General features: G+C 38.9%; 1 protein-coding gene and 1 long non-coding RNA gene across 3 annotated transcripts in view; one reads left to right on the top strand and one right to left on the bottom strand.

Annotated features, from left to right (window-relative positions):
- Positions 1-350: 350 nt before the first annotated feature.
- JMY (junction mediating and regulatory protein, p53 cofactor) overlaps positions 351-21686 on the top strand; it is a 64287-nt gene continuing 42951 nt past the window's right edge. The window contains exons 1-2 of the mRNA XM_064403598.1: positions 351-1514; positions 18559-18732. Of these exons, the coding sequence (XP_064259668.1) occupies positions 675-1514; positions 18559-18732 (1014 nt within the window). The 5' untranslated portion in view covers positions 351-674. The remainder of the gene's footprint in view (positions 1515-18558; positions 18733-21686) is intronic.
- LOC135289760 (uncharacterized) lies at positions 7472-11650 on the bottom strand. Of its 2 annotated transcripts, none has more exons than XR_010352482.1 (3): positions 11499-11650; positions 9217-9409; positions 7472-7512 (listed from the first exon to the last, which is right to left on the bottom strand). It is a non-coding gene; the product is annotated as an uncharacterized LOC135289760 (long non-coding RNA). The 2 variants fall into 2 exon arrangements; XR_010352483.1 differs by having other exon boundaries at positions 9217-9412; positions 11570-11610.

Below are 21686 nucleotides of genomic sequence, written 5' to 3'. Positions count from 1 at the left end.
TGCCGCCAGGCGCTCCCGACAGCTAATCTTTTAAGTATTTTGCTTCAATGGCCAGTCAAATAACGCACACAAGACCCACGGAACCACTCCCGCCCCCCCCGCCGCTTCCCCACACAGCCCCCGCCGCAGCGCCCCCTAGCGGCCCCCCAACGGCGCAGCGCCAGCCAGCCCGAACGGCCGCGCTGGGGTCCCGAGCGAGGGGGCGGGGCGTCGCCCTGCCACGCCCACCGAGGGAGCGCGAGCGTGGCGGCTCCGCGGCGAGGCCGGGGCGCGAGGCTCCGCCCGCCTCCCTCCGCCAATGGGGGAAGGCGCCGCGGGGGGCGGGGCTGCCGCAGGCCGCGCGGGGGGCGGGGCCCGCGCGGAGTTGCCGCAGCGCCGCCGCTTGTAAACAGATCCCGCCCCACGTGACGCGCGCGCGGTGCTTGCGCGGGGGCGCCGCGCATTGTCCGCGTTGGTGACCGGCGGGACCCGCGCGGCGAGCGGGGGAGGCGATTCCCGTCCGCCCTTCCTCCCTCGTCGCTCCGGTGGGGAAGCAGCGCACCCTCCCCCTTGTACCCCGGCCGCTAAGATGGCTGGTGGTGGGCGGTAAGGCGGTGCGGGGCTGCGGAGCAGCTGACGGGACGGGAGCGCGGAGGGCGGGCGGCGTGTGCCCGTGTGCGGAGTCGCGCAGCGCCATGTCCGCCTTCGCCCTGGAGGAGACGCTGGAGGCCGACTGGGTGGCCGTCAGGCCGCACGCCTTCCAGGAGCGGGAGAAGCACAAGTTCGCCTTCATCGTGGCCTGGAACGAGATCGAGGGCAAGTTCGCCATCACCTGCCACAACCGCACGGCGCAGCGCCAGCGCAGCGGCTCCCGTGAGCTGCGCCGCGGCGGCCCCGAGGCCGGAGCCGTCCCCAAGGCTGGCGGCCCCGCGGTGCGCAGGGACCCGGGGCCGCCCCGGGGCTGCGCCCATCCCCGGGCCGAGGCGCTGCCCAAGAGCTCGCTGCGCCCCAAGGGCAGCCCGGCCCGGAGGCCGCAGCGCGGCCCGGAGGCGGCAGGTGCCGCCGAGGAGATCGAAGTGCTGGAGCTGGGGAAGGAGGACGTGGCCGCCGCGCTGTCGCTGCCGCCCTCGCCGCCGCGGGCGAGCGAGTTGGGCGCTCCCGACGCGGAGCCGGCGGGGGAGGAGTGCAGCTGGGCCGGCCTGTTCTCGTTCCAAGACTTGCGGGCCGTGCACCAGCAGCTGTGCTCGGTGAACTCGGAGCTGGAGCCCTACCTGCCTGCCTTCCCCGAGGAGCCCTCGGGCATGTGGACGGTGCTTTTCGGAGCACCGGAGCTATCCGAGCAGGAGATGGACGCTCTCTGCTATAATCTGCAAGTTTACTTGGTTCACAGCTTGGATACCTGTGGCTGGAAGATCCTTTCGCAGGTGCTCTTCACCGAGACCGACGACCCCGAAGAGTATTACGAGAGTCTGAGTGAGCTGCGACAGAAGGGGTACGAGGAGGTGCTCCAGAGGGCCCGCAGGCGCATTCAGGAGGTGAGGTTACTGCGTGGTCCAGATGCTCCCACTTCAGTGTTGCGTTTAGTTTAATCGGTGCCATCTTTTTTAGTCGTTCTTGGTTTTGCTGTTCTGTTCCTTAGTGAGAAAAATGGGGCTTCACCTTTCCAACGTACCTAGGGCCAGGATTTAAGGAGGTGCAGATTTCCTTACTCGGCGGAGGGTGGCTCAGTACTTTTTTTCTGTGCAATCAAATGTAGGTGTTTGTGAATAAATATCCGATGGATTTGGCAAGGTCTTGCTCCCATATTTTTGTTCTTGAATTGCCTTGCACCAGGATGTGGTTGGGGTCTGAATTTTTGTCTGTTAAATGAGAGCAGCAACATGTGGTGTTTGTTTTGATAGTACAGTTTAGGCATTTGAGACCAAGAAATTCCAGGTTCATACAGTAGTGCTGAACCTGGTATTTAGATCGTGAGATTGTTTTCCAGTGGAGTAGGAGTAAGCCCAGCTTTTGTTCAGCTGAGAAGTTCCTAGAGTTGGAATTTAAAGAAAAAAAGCAAGCTGTCTGGTCCTAGTGGATATTTGCTTTGTTGCTGTTGATATTGTCTGTCAAGACTTGGGTGTTTCAGGACACTTCGTGTCTTTCTTAAACTGTATACTGTTCTAGGCAGAGCAGTTGAGGATGCCCGTCTAACTAACTTCTAGCATCAGTGTATGAGAATTTTTACTTTCTCGGTTTTCATGGGCTGAGTTGTATGAGGACCCAGATTTCACAGGTATAAAATGAGAATTTTACAGTTGTTTTTGTGCTTCAGTGGCCTTGGTCCAGAATGTACCCGGATCTATGAAGGTGTGACTATGAGTATGAGTCAGGTTACTCTGTGCTTTATTTTTACAAACATCATCTTAATTCTGTCATGGATATAGGTCAAGTTCAGCTGCTTCAGCTACCCACATATATCCTACCAATACTCTTCTACAAAATGTGTGGTGGTCATTGTTTTTTCCTTGATGGAGTGTGAGCATATCTTCTTGCTCTCGATCGCATAGTTTTGAGTCCATAGAATTCATGCCAAGTTTTCCTTTGTGACTGGAGTTACAGAGTATGAGAAAATTGTAGTATCCATGATGTAATCACAGAAAGAACATCCAAGTATAGCATTGCCAGGTAGTTTATTTCTAAACTGTTGTGTTAGGGTATATAATTTTGATTTTTCTTTTTTTTTATGTCTATTTAAAGGACTGAATTAAGTCTTGTTATTTGGTGTATAGTTGGTAATTAGTTTGATAAAATTCAGCGGTCGTTTTAGTCCAGATACTGTGAAAACATACCGTCTTTCACTGTTTTTTAAACTGCATGAATGCTTGGAAGCATGTGCTTAAATTAGGTTTAGTCTTCAATTCAGCAGTTTTTACAAGGAGCTGTGCAGGATAAGAGAATTTCGTGTTAAACACGTGGAATTTGGGAGCTGGATACCTAAGTGTAGGAATGTAGCGTTTTTGAGGAAATACTAGTTAAGAATTACTGAGCAAGAACCATTTGTTTCTTGGAGAATCTCAATTTCTATTTTGCCAGTACTACTGGCAAAAATCAATTGGTTCCCTAAGCTACATAATTTTATTCTCTGTTAATGTTCTGAACTTAGTGACAAAGACAAAATGGCAGAGCCTGTGTATGTCTTAGACTACTGTACAACCCTCCTTTCCCATGATAAACCAGTCTGGTAGTGTACCTAGAGTCCATACAGCTGTACTTCTGTCAGTTGTGTAAGTCGATCCTTCTTTAATTAAGGGTAGTTCATGTTTTAGGAAAGAAACCAACGGAATGACCTGCTCTTTCCCTCTTGGCTCTCAGGTTTCTCTTTTCCTTACCTGTTAGGGGTTTACTTGGTCTACAGGAAATGTCTTTCTTTAAGCAAATACTGATGCTCTTCGTCATTGCAATTCTAAGCAAATGAAGCAGTGGATGATGGGCACTGCTTGGTATTTCCAAAGTAAAGATTTTTTTTACTTTAAAGAAAACCTACTGAATGCATGTTTTAGCTCACATTTTACTTTTCCATCTGTGCTGGAATTTTGTCAGCTGATAGCAGGAATGTTGGATCCAAGGAATTCTATACAGTTTTGTCTCTTACAAGAATTTTTTGGGAAAAGAGGAAGTGATTGAGAAGCATTGGTACAGAATACATACAGAATGGTATCTAGGAGAGAATGTGAAGGGTCTTCATTAATGTAAAATTGTGCAACTCCCAAGACCTTGACTTAGCATCTTAAAATGTGCCTCTGTAGTTTATAGTTATTTAGTATATCTCCTGTATTTCCTAGGACAGATTCCTCTGTGCAGTTAGACTATTACTTGAGAAATACTTGCAACTTCACTTGATTTGTATTCTTAAGTGAGCAACCAAACCTCAGGTTCATTGTTTTAGCATCCCCTGCTTGGACAGTCATTGCTTTCCATAAATTACACACAAGCCAGTTTATTTTCACAGCAGTTAGTAATCATTGCTTTTTGTAATAGTAATTTTTATCTCAGTCCAAATTCTAGGCCTTTAATAAACCATAAGAATGTTGCAAGTAGAAACAGATCCAAGATGAGTAAGTAAAATAGTTGTAGAGGAACTGTGTGACCTGGGATTCATTTCTTCTGCCTGAATTACAGTTTTGAAATAACACTTTTTTTTTTTTTAAATAAAACTATTAATTTTGAAATAGTTGAGGAATTTATTCAAAATAAAAAACTTGCTCATTAAATTTATACCTCTTGAAAAAATCTTCAGGCACTCAGTTAAAAGATAAAAAGGTGTTATTTCAACAGAGAGTATACCTTTGAATCCTTTTCTGGAATTCCAGCTTCCTGGGCAGTATTTCCAAAATACTATACTTTGTGTCAGGAAGGCAGAAAATGTTTGTCTCTGTACTCTTGGTCCTGCCAGTTGCCTGTTTATGTTCTTCGCAGAGTTTTTCTAGGCTAAGTGTAGATGTTTGCAAATTTCTCTGAGTTTAGTAATATCAGTCATGGTGCTGTATCTCTTTGCCCATTCTGTATTTTCAAAAGGCTGAAGGCAGTCATGTTTTCCAGAATAAAAAATGATGTTAGTGTAAACTGTGATCAAGAGGGATGGGTGGCTTAGTCATGCCCCAAACACATTTCATTGTGTGCTCTTGCATAACAAGTTGACAGTTTGGGAAGTCTCTCTTTATGTTACATGTCTACTTCAGCATCTTTGCAATATCAGCTCCTGGGAATGTTCCAGTTCCATACAGCTCTTAGTAGACCGAAATTTGGTCTACAGCCCTGGTTGGGTGAAATTTGGTAGGTGATAGTCTATAGGATCTTGACTGCCCAGTATAAAACTAGTCAGAAGCTTGCTTTGGTTTTCTTTTTGCTTTATAAAATCTATGAATTCCAGTGTTTGCAGGTAGACAAAGACTGTTTTGTATCCCTGCTCTGTATGTCTTCTTCTAAAGTTTTTTTATAATGTGCAAGTTCAAATACTTGTAAGTGCCTGGTTAAATTTTGAAGTAATTCTGAAAGCATCTTCTCTTTAGTGGCTGACTTTTTTAGACTGCTGTGAAAGTGAGGACCTGTGCTATTTATAATCTCTATCTCCTGTATAGTGATGTATTTGCTAAGCATGAGAATAATCCTGCCTGGTTCAATTTTTGTTTGATTCAAAGAACTAGAAAGGCTAAGGAAAAACAAATCTATTTTCTTACAGTACCAATTTGTTTGAGAAGAAAACATGGCAGTTTTTGATGGAAAGCTATATGGTCACTATTTCCTTCATAATTGGATAATTTTTTTTCTAAATTACTTTGGCATGTTTAGTAGGCAAGTTTTTTCTTTGTTTTGAATGAATGAAATATGCTTGTCAAATTAGAGGAAGTGGTAAGTTATATATCATGGAATTTCACATTTCCAATGTGTATTTCTTCCATATTGTCACTCATTTCTGTTTATATCAAAAAAGGTATATATAATATCCAATAACATTTTGTTTTGTTGAAGCTGTTTTAGTATTTTAGTAATCAATGATATTCAGGGTTGTCTCAGTAACTAGAAGAATTTTATTTCATTATTTTTGGCTGTATGCATTCCGTTCTAAAATAAATGTTTATATGGTAGATAGTGGGGCACTTACAACAAAAGTGGAAGTTTTCCAAAAGTGAGGTGACTGGTTGTTGTTCAGTGATCTGTATCTAGACACAATAAGATTTAAAGAGAGTTTCAACGTCAGAATCAAAAATAATACAAAAGTAAATATAAAACATGACAAAAAAGTATTCAGTGTTCCAGTAACATGGAAAAATGTTAGCAACAGTAATGTTTCCATCAAAACCACTGTAATATCTTTCTATGCAAGAAGAAAGAATAACTGAATATTGTATATGAACTGCAGTAGTTAGGTTTAGAAGATACATAAGGTGTTTCAGGAGGGAACAGAACACTGGTTTGAATTTAACATTGGGAGCACAGAGGATCAGAAGAAGATACTGTGGATTTTTTTTCCTATTGACATGAGGAGAGCAGAGTTAAGACTAATGCTTAGCATTTGGGAAGTCCAAGCTAGTTTTGTTGGAATGCTTTTTTTTGTAAATAAGCTGTTTAAATGCTGAACTAGTACTGTAAGTTTGTACTAACCAAAATATGTCACCAGTTGCAGGATATGCTCTGTAGAACTGGCAGGTAGCCTCCACGCTCTTTGGAGACACCTACATGATATTAATGCTCTGGCTGGTATTGTGTGACAGCTAGAGCAAGTTGACAATGAGTACTGCAGTTGTACCCGGAAGTCAGAGTGCTTAAAACAATGTACATTTCTTCAAAACATGGGAAACTTCCATGTACACAAAGAAAAGGGCATTGACTTCAAAAATTAGGTCATTCTTGACAGAATTTAAATCTTAGATGAAAAGTAGAGGTGCATTCTGTACAATACAGCAGTATTAGTAAGCCTGGACTTAATTTTTAGGAACTGAAGACAGCAGCTTGCAAGTCTCGTAATTAATTTACTTATCCAAATACTTGGAAGAGGGGAAAAAAAAAGAAATGCAGTGTATGGTCTTTTTAACTGCCTAAAGTGGGACTGGGGAACCATTTATGTCTATTACTTGGGGGAGTACTCTGATGCTGAAATAATTTAATTTGATATTCCCCTTCTTTCCATAGATGTAAATTTTCCTTTGTCTTTTGTTTAAAGTTGTTGGTACCTATTTGCAGCATTTTCGTGTGACAGAATATTTTGGAGAGGTGCAAACAACCTATAATCCATTGTGCTACTCAGAATTCCCAGCTTCCTTAATTTCTTAGCTTTTAGAGATTATATTGGGTTGTACTTTCGTTGTGTGCACCTTTGTCTTGTGTATTTATTCTCTTTTTTTTCTAACATTATTTTCTTTCTCTTTGATTGAATGCCCCCTCTTCAAGTAAATGCTCTTTAAAACTGCTTTCTTAAGCCAGTAACATTTTTTCCCCCTTTTCTGGCTGACATAGTATTATTACCCAGGCAGATGTTGCATTTGAAAGCAGGTTCCCTGTCATAGTTTGATCTTTTTATGTTTCTGTAACATGACAAGACACTGTTAACAAATAGTCAGGGATGATTGTGTGCTTTACATATGTAAATATTGCTACCACAAACCTAAGGAAGGCATTGAGAAGTAGACATTTCAGGAAATGACTGCATTTTTTGTTTTTGAGGCTGTGCTTTTAACATTCATTTTTTAATATTATTAGAAACATAGCATTGCAGTGCACCATGATATTGCTGTTACTGGAGAGAACTTCAATGGAAGTTAAGGCTCAGTCCAGCTGAAGATATGTCTGCCAGACTACTTTTGCAAGGGATGAAAACGTAGTCATTAGAAATATGGTAGAGAGAGAATGAAGATGGACAGGAGGGGATGGAAAATTATATTCTAAGGATACAGACCATGAATGAATTAGTCAATACGTATATGTATATATTTTGGTGAGAAGACAGCTTCCCCGACAAGCCAGGCTTTGGACATGATCGTCTGCAGCCATTCACTGTAGATGTAAATAGAACATGGGTGATATATTGGCGTGACTCCACTCACCAGTTACAAAACCTTTGGCAGATACTACTTTCAGTTCAAAACCTTTCAGTGGTAAGACCTTATCTCTGCGTTCTTTTTCTGTCTACTCTTTTCTGGGTGTGGTATTTTTGTAGGAATATCGAATGTATGTCTGTGAATATTTTTGATTGCTAATTACAAACATTACCCATTCAGACAAACTTGGACTTTTTTTTGTTAAGGATTTGTTTCTGGAAAGGTCTTACAAAACACTTCCAGTTATTCAGCAAACACTTAAATTTTTTTAAAGGACTTTGAGTACTTCTGATTTCTTAAATACATAAAACCACCCAAATTTTTTTATTATCCACTGTTACAATACTTTCCAAAATGTATTTATGGCAACTAGTTCTGACCTTCTTTTGGAAAAATGCTGTGATATTATTCTGAGGGAGCTGGATGGGTTTGGGGTTTCTTTGAAAAATGTTATTTAAATAATCAATTAGCATTTGTTTGTGGTGACTGCAGACAATTTATCTGGGTCATCTAAAATTAATAGGAGCACAACTTTTCACGTAACAGTATTGCATCATGACTTTTTTGAGCTACTTTAGAGAAAGGGTGTTGTAAAAGATTTTCAATAATTTAGACTCATAGATTATTATGTTAGAAGGAACCTTACTGTGTTTTCTGGTTGGAACCTATGCTTAAAATAGAACTAGTTTTGATTAGGCCTTTCTTTTTTTTTAAAGGAAACCTGAAAAAACAGTGTGTTTAAAAAACACTGTGTTTTATATCTGTTGAGAGGAAATTTAAAAAATGAAGAAAAAAAGAAATTAAAAATATATGAATGTATTAGTGAAAATTTTGAGGGGGAAAGTCTGTAGATTATTTCTAGAAGTTTCAAAGTTTGTAATTTTTCTACAGTGTAAATAGCCCTGTGGCTTCAGATCCCAAATTCTTTAGCCTTCAGTAATGTGTTACTTGTTCATGATCATCAGATGTCCAAATTTTAAATTGTATAATTTTGTCACTTCACAGTAGTAGAATTCATTAAAAAAATCATATATGGGAGGAGGTTAAAAAATCCCAAACTACTTGCAATATTGGAGGTCTTCTGGAGGAGCTGAATGAATACGTAAATGGTATGTATAATTTCAAATGTGTTTTATCATGCTGCTTTATCACACATGGATTTTATTTCCCTTTAACATTTAAACTGAGTATCCTTTCCCATTAATTTCTCCCTAACAACAGGAATAAAACCAACTCAGACAATTAGCACCACAGAATACAAATCTGTATTCCCCTGGTGCTAATAGAAATTGCTTTTGCCTGGAATACTATTCTGTTATGAACGTGATTTAGTAGCTTGTAATTTACTGTCTTTGCTGTTAAGGTAGGAGGAAAAATGTGTGTGATATGGGATCTAAGGATTTTCTTGGCATCTTATTTTAGCCTTTTCTTCTTAATAGCGGACTGTAAATATGTTCTTCCTACTGGACTTTTTTTTTTGACTTATTAAACTTTTAAATAAAATCCCTATTATTTGAGCTTGGAAGCTTTAAAAATTGCATTTAGGTATGCAAAATGTTGTTTCCATTAGGCCTGCTGTTCCATCATTGCACCGTTGTATAAGGTGCCATAGAGGCTGAACTCTACCAGCATTGAAAGAATTCACAGAGGCCTGAGTTACCTGTTGTCTGTCACCTGGGCTTAAATGTGGTTCATCAGCTGTGTTGTTGAAGGGAGCTGAAGAACTGGATCATCAGCTTGCTAGTGTTGACAGCGGGGGATGCTATTGCTTTCTGTCCTCCCTCATGTCGGCTTTGTGTTCCTTCCTGTTCTGCTTCTCTGTCCTTTCAGTATGCTGATTCCTCAGTAAATTACTCCTCGAGAGACCACAAAGTAGGTTTTTGCCAGATACTGAGTTAGTTTGTTGAAGGATATGAAAAATATTAAAGCCAGTGAAGCGGAGAAGAGGGCACCTGAGAGCAGAAGGAACATGGTACTGGAGTAGACTGGGAAGAAGAGGCAAGAGGGCATGGGAAGTGGAACCTTCTCTTCATGGGAGCAAGCTATTGGGTCAGCTTTAAAAAGTAAATTCACCCTCACAAATACGTATAATCTGGTATTGTCATAATGCTTTTCCTGCTTTAAATTAGATTTTTAAAAGTCTACTGTTAGACTTAGTAGACATTTGAGAATTATTCGCTACCATGCCAAATGCACTGTAAAACTGCTAAGAGTACTAATTCAGTGCTGCTGATCTAATTCCCATGAGCTGACTTCACAGTGAAATTGATTTTACCTTTTTAATTTTATTTCTTCCCATCAAGTGTTCTTCTTTGTTTTCATGAAAGATCATTTGTGGTCTTTATTGCAGGTGAGTATTTGGCTAGGCCTGTGTCCTGGCACAGCAAATCTTATGTGAAAGGTTTTAAGACTAGCACTATAATACCTGCTAACTAAATGTGTTTGTTCTTTGCAAATGTTAGTTTGTTTAGATAGTTGTCTGTTTTTATGCTCTTGAGTATATTCTGCTGACTAACAGTGTAGTTCAGAAGGATAGAAGGCAGCAATCTGTGGACCAAAAGTTAAAGTATTTTGTGGCACAGCCTGAACTTACATAATGTATGTTCTCAGTCTTCTGACCTGCAGAAGAAAAAAAAACAACTCAGAACTCATTAGGATATGTGTAAAGTAAGTTCTTTGCCAAGCCTTCAGGGTGAGGTGTTGCCTAGAAGTCTTCTTGTTCAGAGTTACCATGTTCCAACCAACGAGTGATTCATTAGTGATTTTAACTTCTAATTATTTTGCCCCTTTTCAAAGGAAATGAGTCCCAAAATACCATATTAACTCTGAAATACAGATCTAAACAGATCTATTTCATTCATGAAATTATGTTACAATGTAAATACCTATTTCTGTGTTACTAACAGGAAAAGGAAAACCAAGCACTCCTGTACGATGAGTCGATGAGTCGTCCCATGCAGTTAGCCCTTGTTTGCTATGCTTTCTGTAGCTCATCTGTGGCTATCCAAATAGTATGCTAAATTCAAACTAATACCTGGTGTTTATAGACTCACTTGACATGGCAGTCTGACTAAGGAGTTGTACAGCCACATCACACAGTAAGGTAAGGTGACCAGACTAGTACCAGCTTAGAAAAGTACCCCACGTGGTGTTATGTGCTTGTCTTGTTTACAGAGAAGGAGATGCATAGCTTTTAGTTGTTGGCATTTCCCTCTTGAAATTTCAGAAGAGATCATTCACCATACATTGTTGTTAGAGCTGAGAGCTTTATGCCTGAGCCTTGTGAACAAGTTATATATGTACATAGAGTTCTGCTGAGATTTCTGTTTAGAATTCCGTGTGGGAGGAGAGAAGTTGCATTGTTCAGTAATGATGCATACATGGAAGTAATGTTTTGGCTCACTTGGCTGCATTAAAATACTACTTGAGTTTTTCTTACTCAGTTCAGTTCTTTATCTGTGGGGTTGTATTATGGGTGATATGGTGAAATGAGGTGCATTTTGGTAGGCAATGTAAAAGAACTAGACAAAGGTAATTGTTACTGTCCAGGAGCTGTTAACCTAAGTGAGGATCACTGATAGGAGTGAAAAGTGGCCAAGCAATCTGTGCTGGTCATAAACTTCTGGGGTGTGCTCTTGCAGTGGGTAGATGTCATACATCAGGTGGCCACCAGAGCCACTCTATGACTCTCCTCTCAGCTGGGTAGGGCAAGAAAATGATGTGGCTCATGGGCTGAGATAAGGATAAGAAGATATCACTCACCAGTTACTGTCACAGGCAAAACAGAATCGGCTTGGGGAAATTAATTTAATCTATTGCTGATAAATCAGTTTGATAGTGAAAAATAAAATCAAATCATAAAAAACATCTTTGCACCACCCCTCCCTTCATCTTCCCTACTGGCCTCAACTTCCCTACTTTCTCCTCTCTGGATTTCTCTACCTTCTCTCACTGGATAAGATAGGAGGATAGGGAAGGAGGGTTGTAGTCAGTTTATCATGTATGTTCTTTACCACTCCTTCCTCTTAATGTTTTGCTCCTGCTCTAACATGGGGAGTCACCCACAGGAGACAGACCTCCATGGACTTTGGCAGTGTACGTCCATCTCATTGGGTGCAGTCCTTAGGGAACCAAGTGCTCTGGTGTCTGTCCTCCATGAGATCATAGGGGTGCTGTCAGAAAACTTCTCCTGTGTGGGCTCCCTTGTCCATGGGGCCACAGGTTGCCAGGAGCCTGCTCCAGCATGGGCTCTCTGTGAAATTGCATTTTACTTCAGGGCCCATCCATCAGCTCCAGTGTGGGGTCTTCCACAGGCTGCAAGGATATCTCTACACAGGTGCTTGGAAAGCCTCTCCCAGATACTTCTTCACTGACCTTGGTGTATGCAAAGTTGTTCCTCTCATCTCTTCTTGCTCCTCTCTTGGGCTGCAGTTGTGCCAGCACTCTTTTTCCCAATGCGTTATCCCAGAGGTGCTGTTGTGGTTGCTGATGGATTTGGCCTGGGCCAGTGGTGGGTCCATCTTGGAGCTCACTGGCTCTAGCTCTGTTGGACATGGATGCTTCTGGCATTTTCTCACAAATGCCACTTCTGTAATCCACAGTACAAAACCCCTGCCACCCACCCAGAACATCTCTGCGCACATGTACTGAGGTTCTAGGCTCACTGTGTATGGTAACGGACTGTTTTAAGTAGTGTTTAAAGGGGAATGATGTGGTTCATTTTGTGTTAGCAGCTCTTCAGAGGTCTAGATGACGCATCTTATACAAGTATTCTTAATTTCTTGTGTTTTAAACAGCCCATGTTTTGTTTTCCAATATCTTTGTTGGGTTTTCTTGTTTGCTGTTCCATTTTTTTTGAGTGCATGTGAACTTTGAACTTGTTTGCTATGTATGTTTTATCTGTGCTTTTAGTTTAATTAGTTGAATTAGCTCAGCTCTTCTTTAAACAGCCGTTTTAAAAACTACCCAAATGCAGACAGTAACCTTGGCAGTGCATCAGCATACTGTCTTCAGAAGCCTCTTTGAAAAAAATGGACACTTTTTGTGTGCTCAGTAGGTGGTCAGTTGCTGTGTTATTTTCAAGGAAGTTACTATGGAATTTACTTGTTTTTATCTTTTTTAAATCTTAGGTGGTTAGATGTAGTGCTGGATCCAGCACTTCCCATGCTAGTCAGTATTAACTAATTTATTTTTGACATCCTCCCTCTCTATCTAGGTTTTGTGTTCTCTTGGATAATTTCTGCCCTAGCAGTGAAATACACTTTAGATCTGTGTGGGGGAGTCTGGCTTTGGTCTGTTACTGCTACAGTAATGCAACTGATCTTTTTTTACTACAAAGGTAAGGCTTATTGATGGCAATGCAATCATGCGAACAGCTGGATATCCTGGCATGTCTTAATCTCTTAACTGTGATGGGTGACATTTAAGTACAGGACCACATGTTCGTAACAGTGAGGAAAAACAGTTTGCCTGTAGTGAAGATTTTATGTAATTGAGACTTCTGCTTATTGTCAGGACATGTAGGAGTATATTTGCTTTTAATGAGGATTTCTTTTGTTTGGTTAAAGAGAAACAGTTCTAAGCATGTTCTGATGCAAAAAAAAAAAAAGTTGCCTTCTAAGTTCAGTTGCTAAAATTTTGCATACAAATTTTATGTATTCTCTAGCTTTACTTCTTTATAACTCATTGTCTGAATGTCATTGCGGACTATTGCCAGTGAATCATCAGGAGAGTTGAGTATTTTACTTTTGGGAATGCTGTTCTCTGGACAAAGGATGCAGTATCTAAAACTAATCTGTCTGCAGTACTGTACTTCTCTGTGATGACAGCTGTCCATAGTTCTACCTGTGAAACTGAATATGCTTCAATTTGAACCTTTAGAACTCTAATTGGAAATGGCAGGTATTACTGTCAGACTTCTGACAACATAAATTTGTAGAAAGATAGGGTGTTCTCCAGTTATTTCTGGAGTATGAAGGAATTTAAGAAGATACTGAAAAAATATCTTTTTGACTGATTTTATCTAAAAATTGTTAGTGTCATATTGCAATGTTTTTATAAAATATGCCAAAAAATAGGAGTAACAGGGAAAGCTTTGAGAGTATTAGCAAAGGAAATGTAAGACTTGACTCTTCTATGATTAAATTAAACTTTGGATTATTTGCCCAGCTGAGGTTAACCTGCACATAATTACAGTCTGTTGTAATGCTTTTAAAGATTTTTGAACAAAATAAAAAAATACAGAAAAAAATCTTTGTTATATAGTTTAAATATGTGTGCTGTTAAATTTTTTTAAAGTGTTTCCTGCTGGTTAGAGTGTATCTGCATAATAGTTGCTTAAAATATATGGATTCATTTAGTTGTGAACAATGTAACATCTGTGAAACATGATTCTTAAAATAAATGCAGCATTCAATGGGTATAGAGCTAGTCAGGCCTGTACAGGATGTTACTCTACTCTCCTCCACCCACTTCTTTAAATAATGTAATTAAAAAATTGTGAAAGTCAAAAATTCATACTGAGACTATTGAAGTAAATGAGCAGTAACACTGAATGTCTGTGCTGAGAACTAGTGTTCACTGGGACATAAAACATGCCACGGAAATTGTTAATGTGTTTTATGCCAACCCCTTGAAAACTGGCTTTAATGTTCTGGGTTGGTCTAGACACTTGGCTAGGTACTCATTTAGTACTGCCCATGTGAAAATGGGAGCATACAGAATCAAACTACCTGTAGGTCTGTGGAGGGTGTGGTTTTCATTATGACATTAATTCGGTGCTAGTCCCAGCATCCAGGTATCTAGTAGTCTGAACACTGTCTGGATGGCAGCCAGCTAAAAAAAAATGCTTCAGCTTGCTTTTGAGCAGGAAAGCTCCATCAGACTGTGTTATAATGGGAGGTGCTCTGTGCAGCAATTTTACACCATCTGTTTCCTGTGTCAGTGCCCCTTCCAGACTGGTGGCAGTGAAGCACCTGGACTCTTCATCTGGATTAAAAGCCTCTGTATAGAAGTAGAATCAAAGCTATTGGTCTTCTGTTCTACCACTGTGGCTTGTTGAAGCCTTGGTGGTTGGTACGCACTCCAGTTCCAAAGTGTGAAGAGAGAATAGTTGTGTATTCCTTTAAACCACTTATACAGAATCATTTAGGTCAAAGAAGACCTTTGAAATAATCAGGTCCAACCGTTAATATGGCACTGCCAAGCCCACCACTAAACCATGCCCCTAAGTGCTACATCTGCACATCTTTTAAATACCTGCAGGGCTGATGACTGAGCGACTTTGCTGCATAACCTGTTTAAGTGCTTGGTAGTTCCTTCTGTGAAAAAAATTCTTCTACTGTCTAGTCAAAGCCGGGCACAATTTGAGGTTATTTCCTCTTGTCCTGACACTTGGTGCTTGGAAGAAGAGATGGATCCCGACACAGCTAAAAAAAAAAACAGTCACCAATAAGACAAACTCTACATTTCTATTAGGGAAGTTTAGGGAAGAGGGTTGGCAATGGTATTTCCAAGTGCTGTGTTAGTTATAGCAACCTTTTTTCCCTTTGTCTATTAAAACTTAGAGTTGACTTTTATAGTTAGTTCATATAGTTCAGGTGACTTTCCCTAGAAGCTGATCTACTCATCTTGGGGAAGATTGGATATTTGCTTAAATACATCTTTTCGAGTGGGTTTTAATTAAGGTGCTGTACTGTTTTGAGAAGTGCTGTGTCTATAAATCCCATTTAGTTTTTTGTAGCTCTTTCCCTCCTCCTCTCTTTTGGGGTAGCTCACATTGCAGTGGAACACTATAGTTTTCTGCTTCCTGCTTCCTTGGTAGCTGGTAGGGCAAGCAGCTATTTTTAACCAGAAGGAGTTAGATATTTTGATTTATTTAGGCTAATCTTGTAAAACTTGTCCTTTAGACAATTCACTAGTTCTGTGAAAGGCACCTTAGTGCTCTTCTTGTAATGAGGGTCCCTAAGCTGAACACAATATTCAAGCTTTATGTCCAAGTTTAGTGTTTTTCGTGAAAATGAGGTGTGAATAGATGGATGGGTGCAATGAGGCTGTATGTAACAAGTACTCTCAGGCTGATTACTTTCTTATCTGTTTTGAAGAGTTAAAGAATACACCTGTTGAATAGCTCATTGATCTTTGCATTAAACCAAATAAGATTACAATCTTTGTTTCTTAAGTAGTTTTTCTTGTTTTGTTACATCCTTTTTTGGAACGGCAGAATAGATGAAATTTTGTTACCATTTTAATTCAGAAAGCCCTCATTAGTAACAGGATTCTGCTTTTATCATTGCCTTAGGGATGCAGAATGGAAGCTTACCTTGTGTTAATAATTAAATAATAGATATATATATATATATGTAATTCTATATTAATTGGTTATGAATAACCTGCCTTTACTTCTGTGTTTGGGTTTTTTTTATTGAAGGTTTGGTAGTTTTGAAGGAGTTTAGCATTAGGATTTTATTTACGTTTTTGGGTAACACCAGCAGCAGGCTAACACAGGCAAGACCATGAAGTTATGCTCATTTACTTACCTTTTGTATGCACAGGGATGTATTGATAATTCATTATTTTATCCCTGCTATTTTCAGTTATAGACATGATTTTTTCTGAACAGCCAACTAGTTATAAGTAGCTACTAGTTTTTAGTGTACTTAAGACGTCTTTGTACTATTCTGATAGTCATAAAATTGGATTAGTTGTCCATTTCTTGGAGCTTTCATCCCAGTTTTTGCAAAGTTGTGTCCATCTACCAAAACACCAGAATGACTAAATAGGCCTTAAGAATGGTCTGTGAATAAAAGAAAAAGCCCCTCCATTGTATTGTTCTGTCCATGGAATAAATGTACCTAAGATTCCCCTTTAAATGATATTTAAATGATTACATTTTCTTGAATTGTCATTTTTTGTTGCCCTCTAGAATTTGTATTCTAGGATAGTAGTAGTGTTTCACAATGAAACAGAGGTGTAAATTAAAAAATAAATAGTAAGATACTAATAGCCTTAAATAGTATCTTAATAGTAAGATACTAATAGCCTAAGCAGCTGAAAGGAAATTGTCATGTACTGGTAGAGTTGCTCCTTTGTTCAATGGGTGGCTTGAGAAGAAAGATTTAGTAGCTTGATGGAAGGCTAATTATAGCTTTGGGACTGCAGAGGGATTTCTGATTGTGCTCAGGGAAAGTAGGAAGAAGCTGGTATATGGCAACTCTCTTTTAGGCCCTAGTCACATGGAAGTGGAGCTGAGGTCGATGGTGCCTTCTTAGACTGGATGGTTGAAACAAATAGTGAGTTGAAATAGTGTGTGAGACTTCATAGCGATTTAAGGCATGAATCCAAGAGTATCCGGGTTTCTATAGTTTCAGGTTATGTTATGTGTGTCTAAGACTGAAACTTAATAAAATGCTAGTCTTACAGACTGCAAGCCCAGTGGTTGTGTTCTCAGTGAGAACCCAAATGCTACAAAATAATTGTGTGCTGCTGGAAGAGTAGAAGAGCATAGGCAGTGACTTTGTGATAGGAACAATTGTTTGTGTGAAATTGTTTAGGTAACAAAACACTTTGCCTTATGCTGAAGTCTCCTCCTTGTGAGGATTTTCACATGTGTTTTACATCCTCTCTCCCAGACATTTCTTCTCTGATAAACCTTAGTCAGGGAAAGCTCTTCCTGTCTTTTCACGGAATCTATTACTTTAATGCTGAATGTATAAATGAAGCCATTACGAGCATCTCTGCCTTCTGCTCTGCAGCCCCTCTCTAACCTTCTTTAGTGCTTCAAAGGTGGAGCTACAGAGGTGTTCTAAAACAAACTTTCCATTACGAAGAAAGACATTTTTCATACCCATTCTGGTAACTGAAACATGGTTCACTATACTGAGAGATTTCACGTATGGCTTAGCATCCAACTTCAATGAACAGATAGAAGATAGGTTGTATTTACACCACAGTCTTACTAATCTTTAAGTTTATTTAAACTTGGACTGTGAATATATGCTTTTGAGATATAAAGGGCAAGAGACTTTGACTTAGAAAATTACATAAGAGGGAAATTAATTTCAGATAATCTTGTCTCTGTAAACACATTAAGTACTCCACATGTGGGTATGAGATTAGTTTTTATTAAACAACTAAATATTTTTAATTAGACATGGTGAAAGATTTCCAGCACCCTGTGAAGTCTGCTCAGGCACATGCCGAAAATAGATGCAAAATGAGCATATACAATAAAAAAATCATACATTCTAGCTAGTTTGTACAAACAAGTGAATTTTCTGCTTCATAAGAACTAAAAGACAGATCAGACAGACTTTGATGTTGTATTTTCTTATATGAATTAAAGTAGTTTTATATTAACATCTAAGTATTTTTTAAAGATTATAATGCTTGTTGTAAAAATCAAATTAATGAAAGGTTCATACATTTGAAGTTTTGTGATTGAACTTTCTCAGAAGTTTTGTTGCATATGGGTTACTGTCTGCCTTAGGCTGCACTGATGTAATGGAGGCTGTGTGTATCCAAAGAACAGACTGACAGAAAAAACGCAGAACATAAACACCAAAAATTGTCAAAAATATAGAAAGTTGAAAATGTAACTTCTCTTTTGTCTCCTTGTCTATCACTCAGTTTTCCCCTGCTCTATTACCCAAAAGTGGGAACTGTCTGAAGTAGCATACTGGTCACTGCATTATAAATTGTTGTACTATGTTGCTTTTTCTGTTGTCTTTGTGTTCATATTCATTAGCTTCCAGAAATCTTCGGAAATTAAAAAAAATAAGTCTGAGTGCTGCTCAGTTAAGGCTATCAGAGATGTTGCACTCATACTAAGTGGCTGAATTGAAGATATGTTTTGGGGGCTAAGATTGTTTTATTTATTTGTCTGGTGGTTTTGTGGGAAGGGGAAGATGATACAAGAGGATTGGCTAAAAATGTTCTTTAAATTGCTTTCACTTTTATCAGGAATTTTCCAATATTTTCATTAAAACTCGTACTTTTTCTGCAGCTTTTGGAAAAACATAAGAATACAGAAAGTATGGTAGAGCTCCTTGAACTGTACCAAATGGAAGATGAAGCCTACAGTAATCTTGCAGAAGCAACGACGGAGCTCTACCAGTACTTACTGCAACCATTCCGAGATATGAGGGAACTTGCGATGCTTAGAAGACAGCAGATAAAGGTAGGGTAAAGTCAACTCAGATACTTATTATTTGGGAAGTTCTACTTTTTAGTTCCAGTTTACTAGTTCTGTTATGCAGTATATGAAGTGATGTTTTTCCACTAGATGCTTACCCTGTTTTTCTGGGCCCTTCACTAAGATGAGTGCTTTTGATGAGTGAGAACATCTGACATATGTAGCTAAACACCACCTGTTTGTCTTACTTTCTTACCTTTCAAATGCATGGCTGAATTAAGTAGGTCAAACTTGAAATTTTGTGTTTGGGAATATTGAGTAATTTATAAAATACAAAGAGATGTGCAGTGTTTATACTATGGTTAGTCCTAGAAAATTATCTCAGGAAACTAAAATGAAAAGTAACTTTCTATGTAATCTGGTGAACTGTGAATACATGGAACTGTGTTAAAACACGATTTGTTGTAACACTTGGACAGTGTATTTTTCTAAGAGCTAAAAAAGCCATCTGAAGAATACTGCATTTTGGTAAATTTGTTCCAGAATGAGTATATTTGTTATATTGGAAAGTAATTCTAATCTTGAATGCTTAGCCAGAACTAACAAATGTTACCTTTATTGCATCTTGGATGTACTTTTGATAAAACTATTAGTTCCTGTGCAGATTATTAACAGCCTTCTGATTCTAAGCTAAAATTTTGTTTCATTTAATCTGTATTGTAAATGTCATTTTATCTCAGCTTGATACCTTGTTTAGTTAGCCAACAATTTTTTTACTGTTTTCAGGTTAAAAATATTGTTCCTCTCTGGTTTTGAGAAAGAATGAGGGAGGGAGGCAAAAGAATTTACTATGTACTAGCTTTATTTTGGCACATTGCTGTGTGCCTAAAATAATTTTTCAGAAAAATCATCAATCTTAAATGAACTCAGTTTTATAATGTGATGATGTTTTAACTAAAAGTGCTTTTTCTTCTCTTGAATGATGCTGCTGCACAGAGAATTGGCATGAATATTTTTTTAAGACAGTATTATACAGTTGAAGCCTATAAACACTTAATTTATTGGAATGCTTTCTTCAAAGCATGGTGAAATAATTCCCATTTTATTGGAATTTGTACTAGAGAAAAAGATTATTTCTTCTTTTGTCAAATAAGAGAAGTAAATATTAAGAGTTAAAATACATATTAAGAGTTATGTTGTGTTTTGCTCTGTTTTGATTTTTTAAACCTCAGTAATCTATTGAATTCCGGGTTTAAAATGCATCATTTAATATTCTTCCTGAAAGATTAACGTTGATAAACTTCAGAGGTGTGTTCTGTGGTTGATTATTTTAGTAATACATAATTTCTTCTAATGTACATTGGTTCTCTTCCTAACTTGGCAATTTGTGAGTTAAAAAACTTGGTCATCTGTATAATGCAGTAGAGAAAAATGCCGTCTCTTGTTTTTCCTTTCATCGTTTGAGAGAAAGCAGTACTTGTATCTATGATGACAAAACATATATTATACTGGGTAGCTAGGGTTGAAGAAATGTTTTATAAATAGAACTTGTGCATGAAATGGTTTGTATTAACTTGCTGCATATGTTTTTCTGGCAGGCTTTAATGTTTCAGACCTTTTCTGTATTAGGTATCTGTTTCTGATTTGTGGGGAAGTTGGTTTGGTTTGGTTTTTTGGGGGTTTTTTAAGACTTTGGGAGGTTTAAAGTTTTTTAATCAGCTTAATTTTGTCAGATTTCACAGTGAGTTTAGAAGCATGTTAATTACATCACCTGTAATCTTTGGGAAGAGTGTTTTCTGGTTTCGGAGCAGGACATAAAAATTGGAACATATGTCATCTGGTGTTAAATTTCTGTTGTTCCTGTGAAATTTTAAGGAAGAGACAAGCCTATAGGAGGCAAGGGAAAAACAACAAATTTCTGTCTTCAGTGGACGCTTACTAGAGAGGGACATCTGTGTTGAACCCAGATTCCTTCTTTTTGGAAAAAACCCACCAAACAGCAAACCAAACCAAACAACCCAGAAAGAAAGTTCGTAACAAGGTTAAAAACCATGGGGAAGCTTGGAAATGTAGATTACTGCTGCCCATTATAGACATGATAGAATCTTGTTTCATTTTATATTTTGATTGTACACTGTGTATTTTGGTTCATTTAGTGTAAAGGATGGAACATTTAGGTGTATGAAGAGTCAAAGCTGTGAAGTAATTAAATATTTCTGGATTTGAAAAGCAGGATGGAAAAGTTATAAGATCATGAAAGGAAAAAAAGCTGGGTTATTATGAAATTAAATGTCACTGTGGAAAAGTAACTTCTAATTGCATTTCTGCTTAATTATGGGCTAGTCATCTGACCGTAGAACAATGTGTTCAGTAAGTGATATGCTTGTCTTTTTTTGGGCTTCCAGCATCAGAAAACCTGGGTTTGTTTATATAAATGCTCTTTATGTGTAAGTGCTGCTCAGATCCATGGGGACTTCCCTCCAAGCGTGTCAAGATACCATGCATTCTTGAAAGAGCTGAGCATTGCAAGCACAGCTGTGTTTTGGGACTTAAATCTTTATATGTATGATATGGGAACAGCCCTGCTCACCCCAAGGCCTTTATGAGGGACACAGAAATAAAAGCCAACTTGTAATGAATGGTATTATCAAATTGAAAAATGCTATCCAAGAAGCAAGTCTGAACTCATTCCAAGATGAAAATATAAGATACACTTACTAGACATACTCAGTGTGTTTAGTATGACTGTATTTTGTAAGGCAGAAGTGAAAAGTTGTATTGATAACCCAGCCAAACAGTCCATATGTTCACTGAATGCTGGAGAAGGCATAATAAAGGAATTGAAGACAGTATTATATTTTTTATATACGTAAAAGCTGGGCTGGATTTGTATAGGCATTTTGTGATTTAATTACGGACTGTTGCTGGTTTAGTTGTACTAATATGTAAAGACATTCAAGCAGTGAGTTTTAGCATGTTAATTTCACTATATGCATTAC

This window comes from Passer domesticus, chromosome Z (assembly GCF_036417665.1).
Source record: "Passer domesticus isolate bPasDom1 chromosome Z, bPasDom1.hap1, whole genome shotgun sequence".
NCBI classification, from domain to species: Eukaryota; Metazoa; Chordata; class Aves; order Passeriformes; family Passeridae; genus Passer; species Passer domesticus.
The sequence above is the reverse complement of the archived record's forward strand: the minus strand, read 5'-3'. Positions and strand labels throughout refer to the sequence as shown.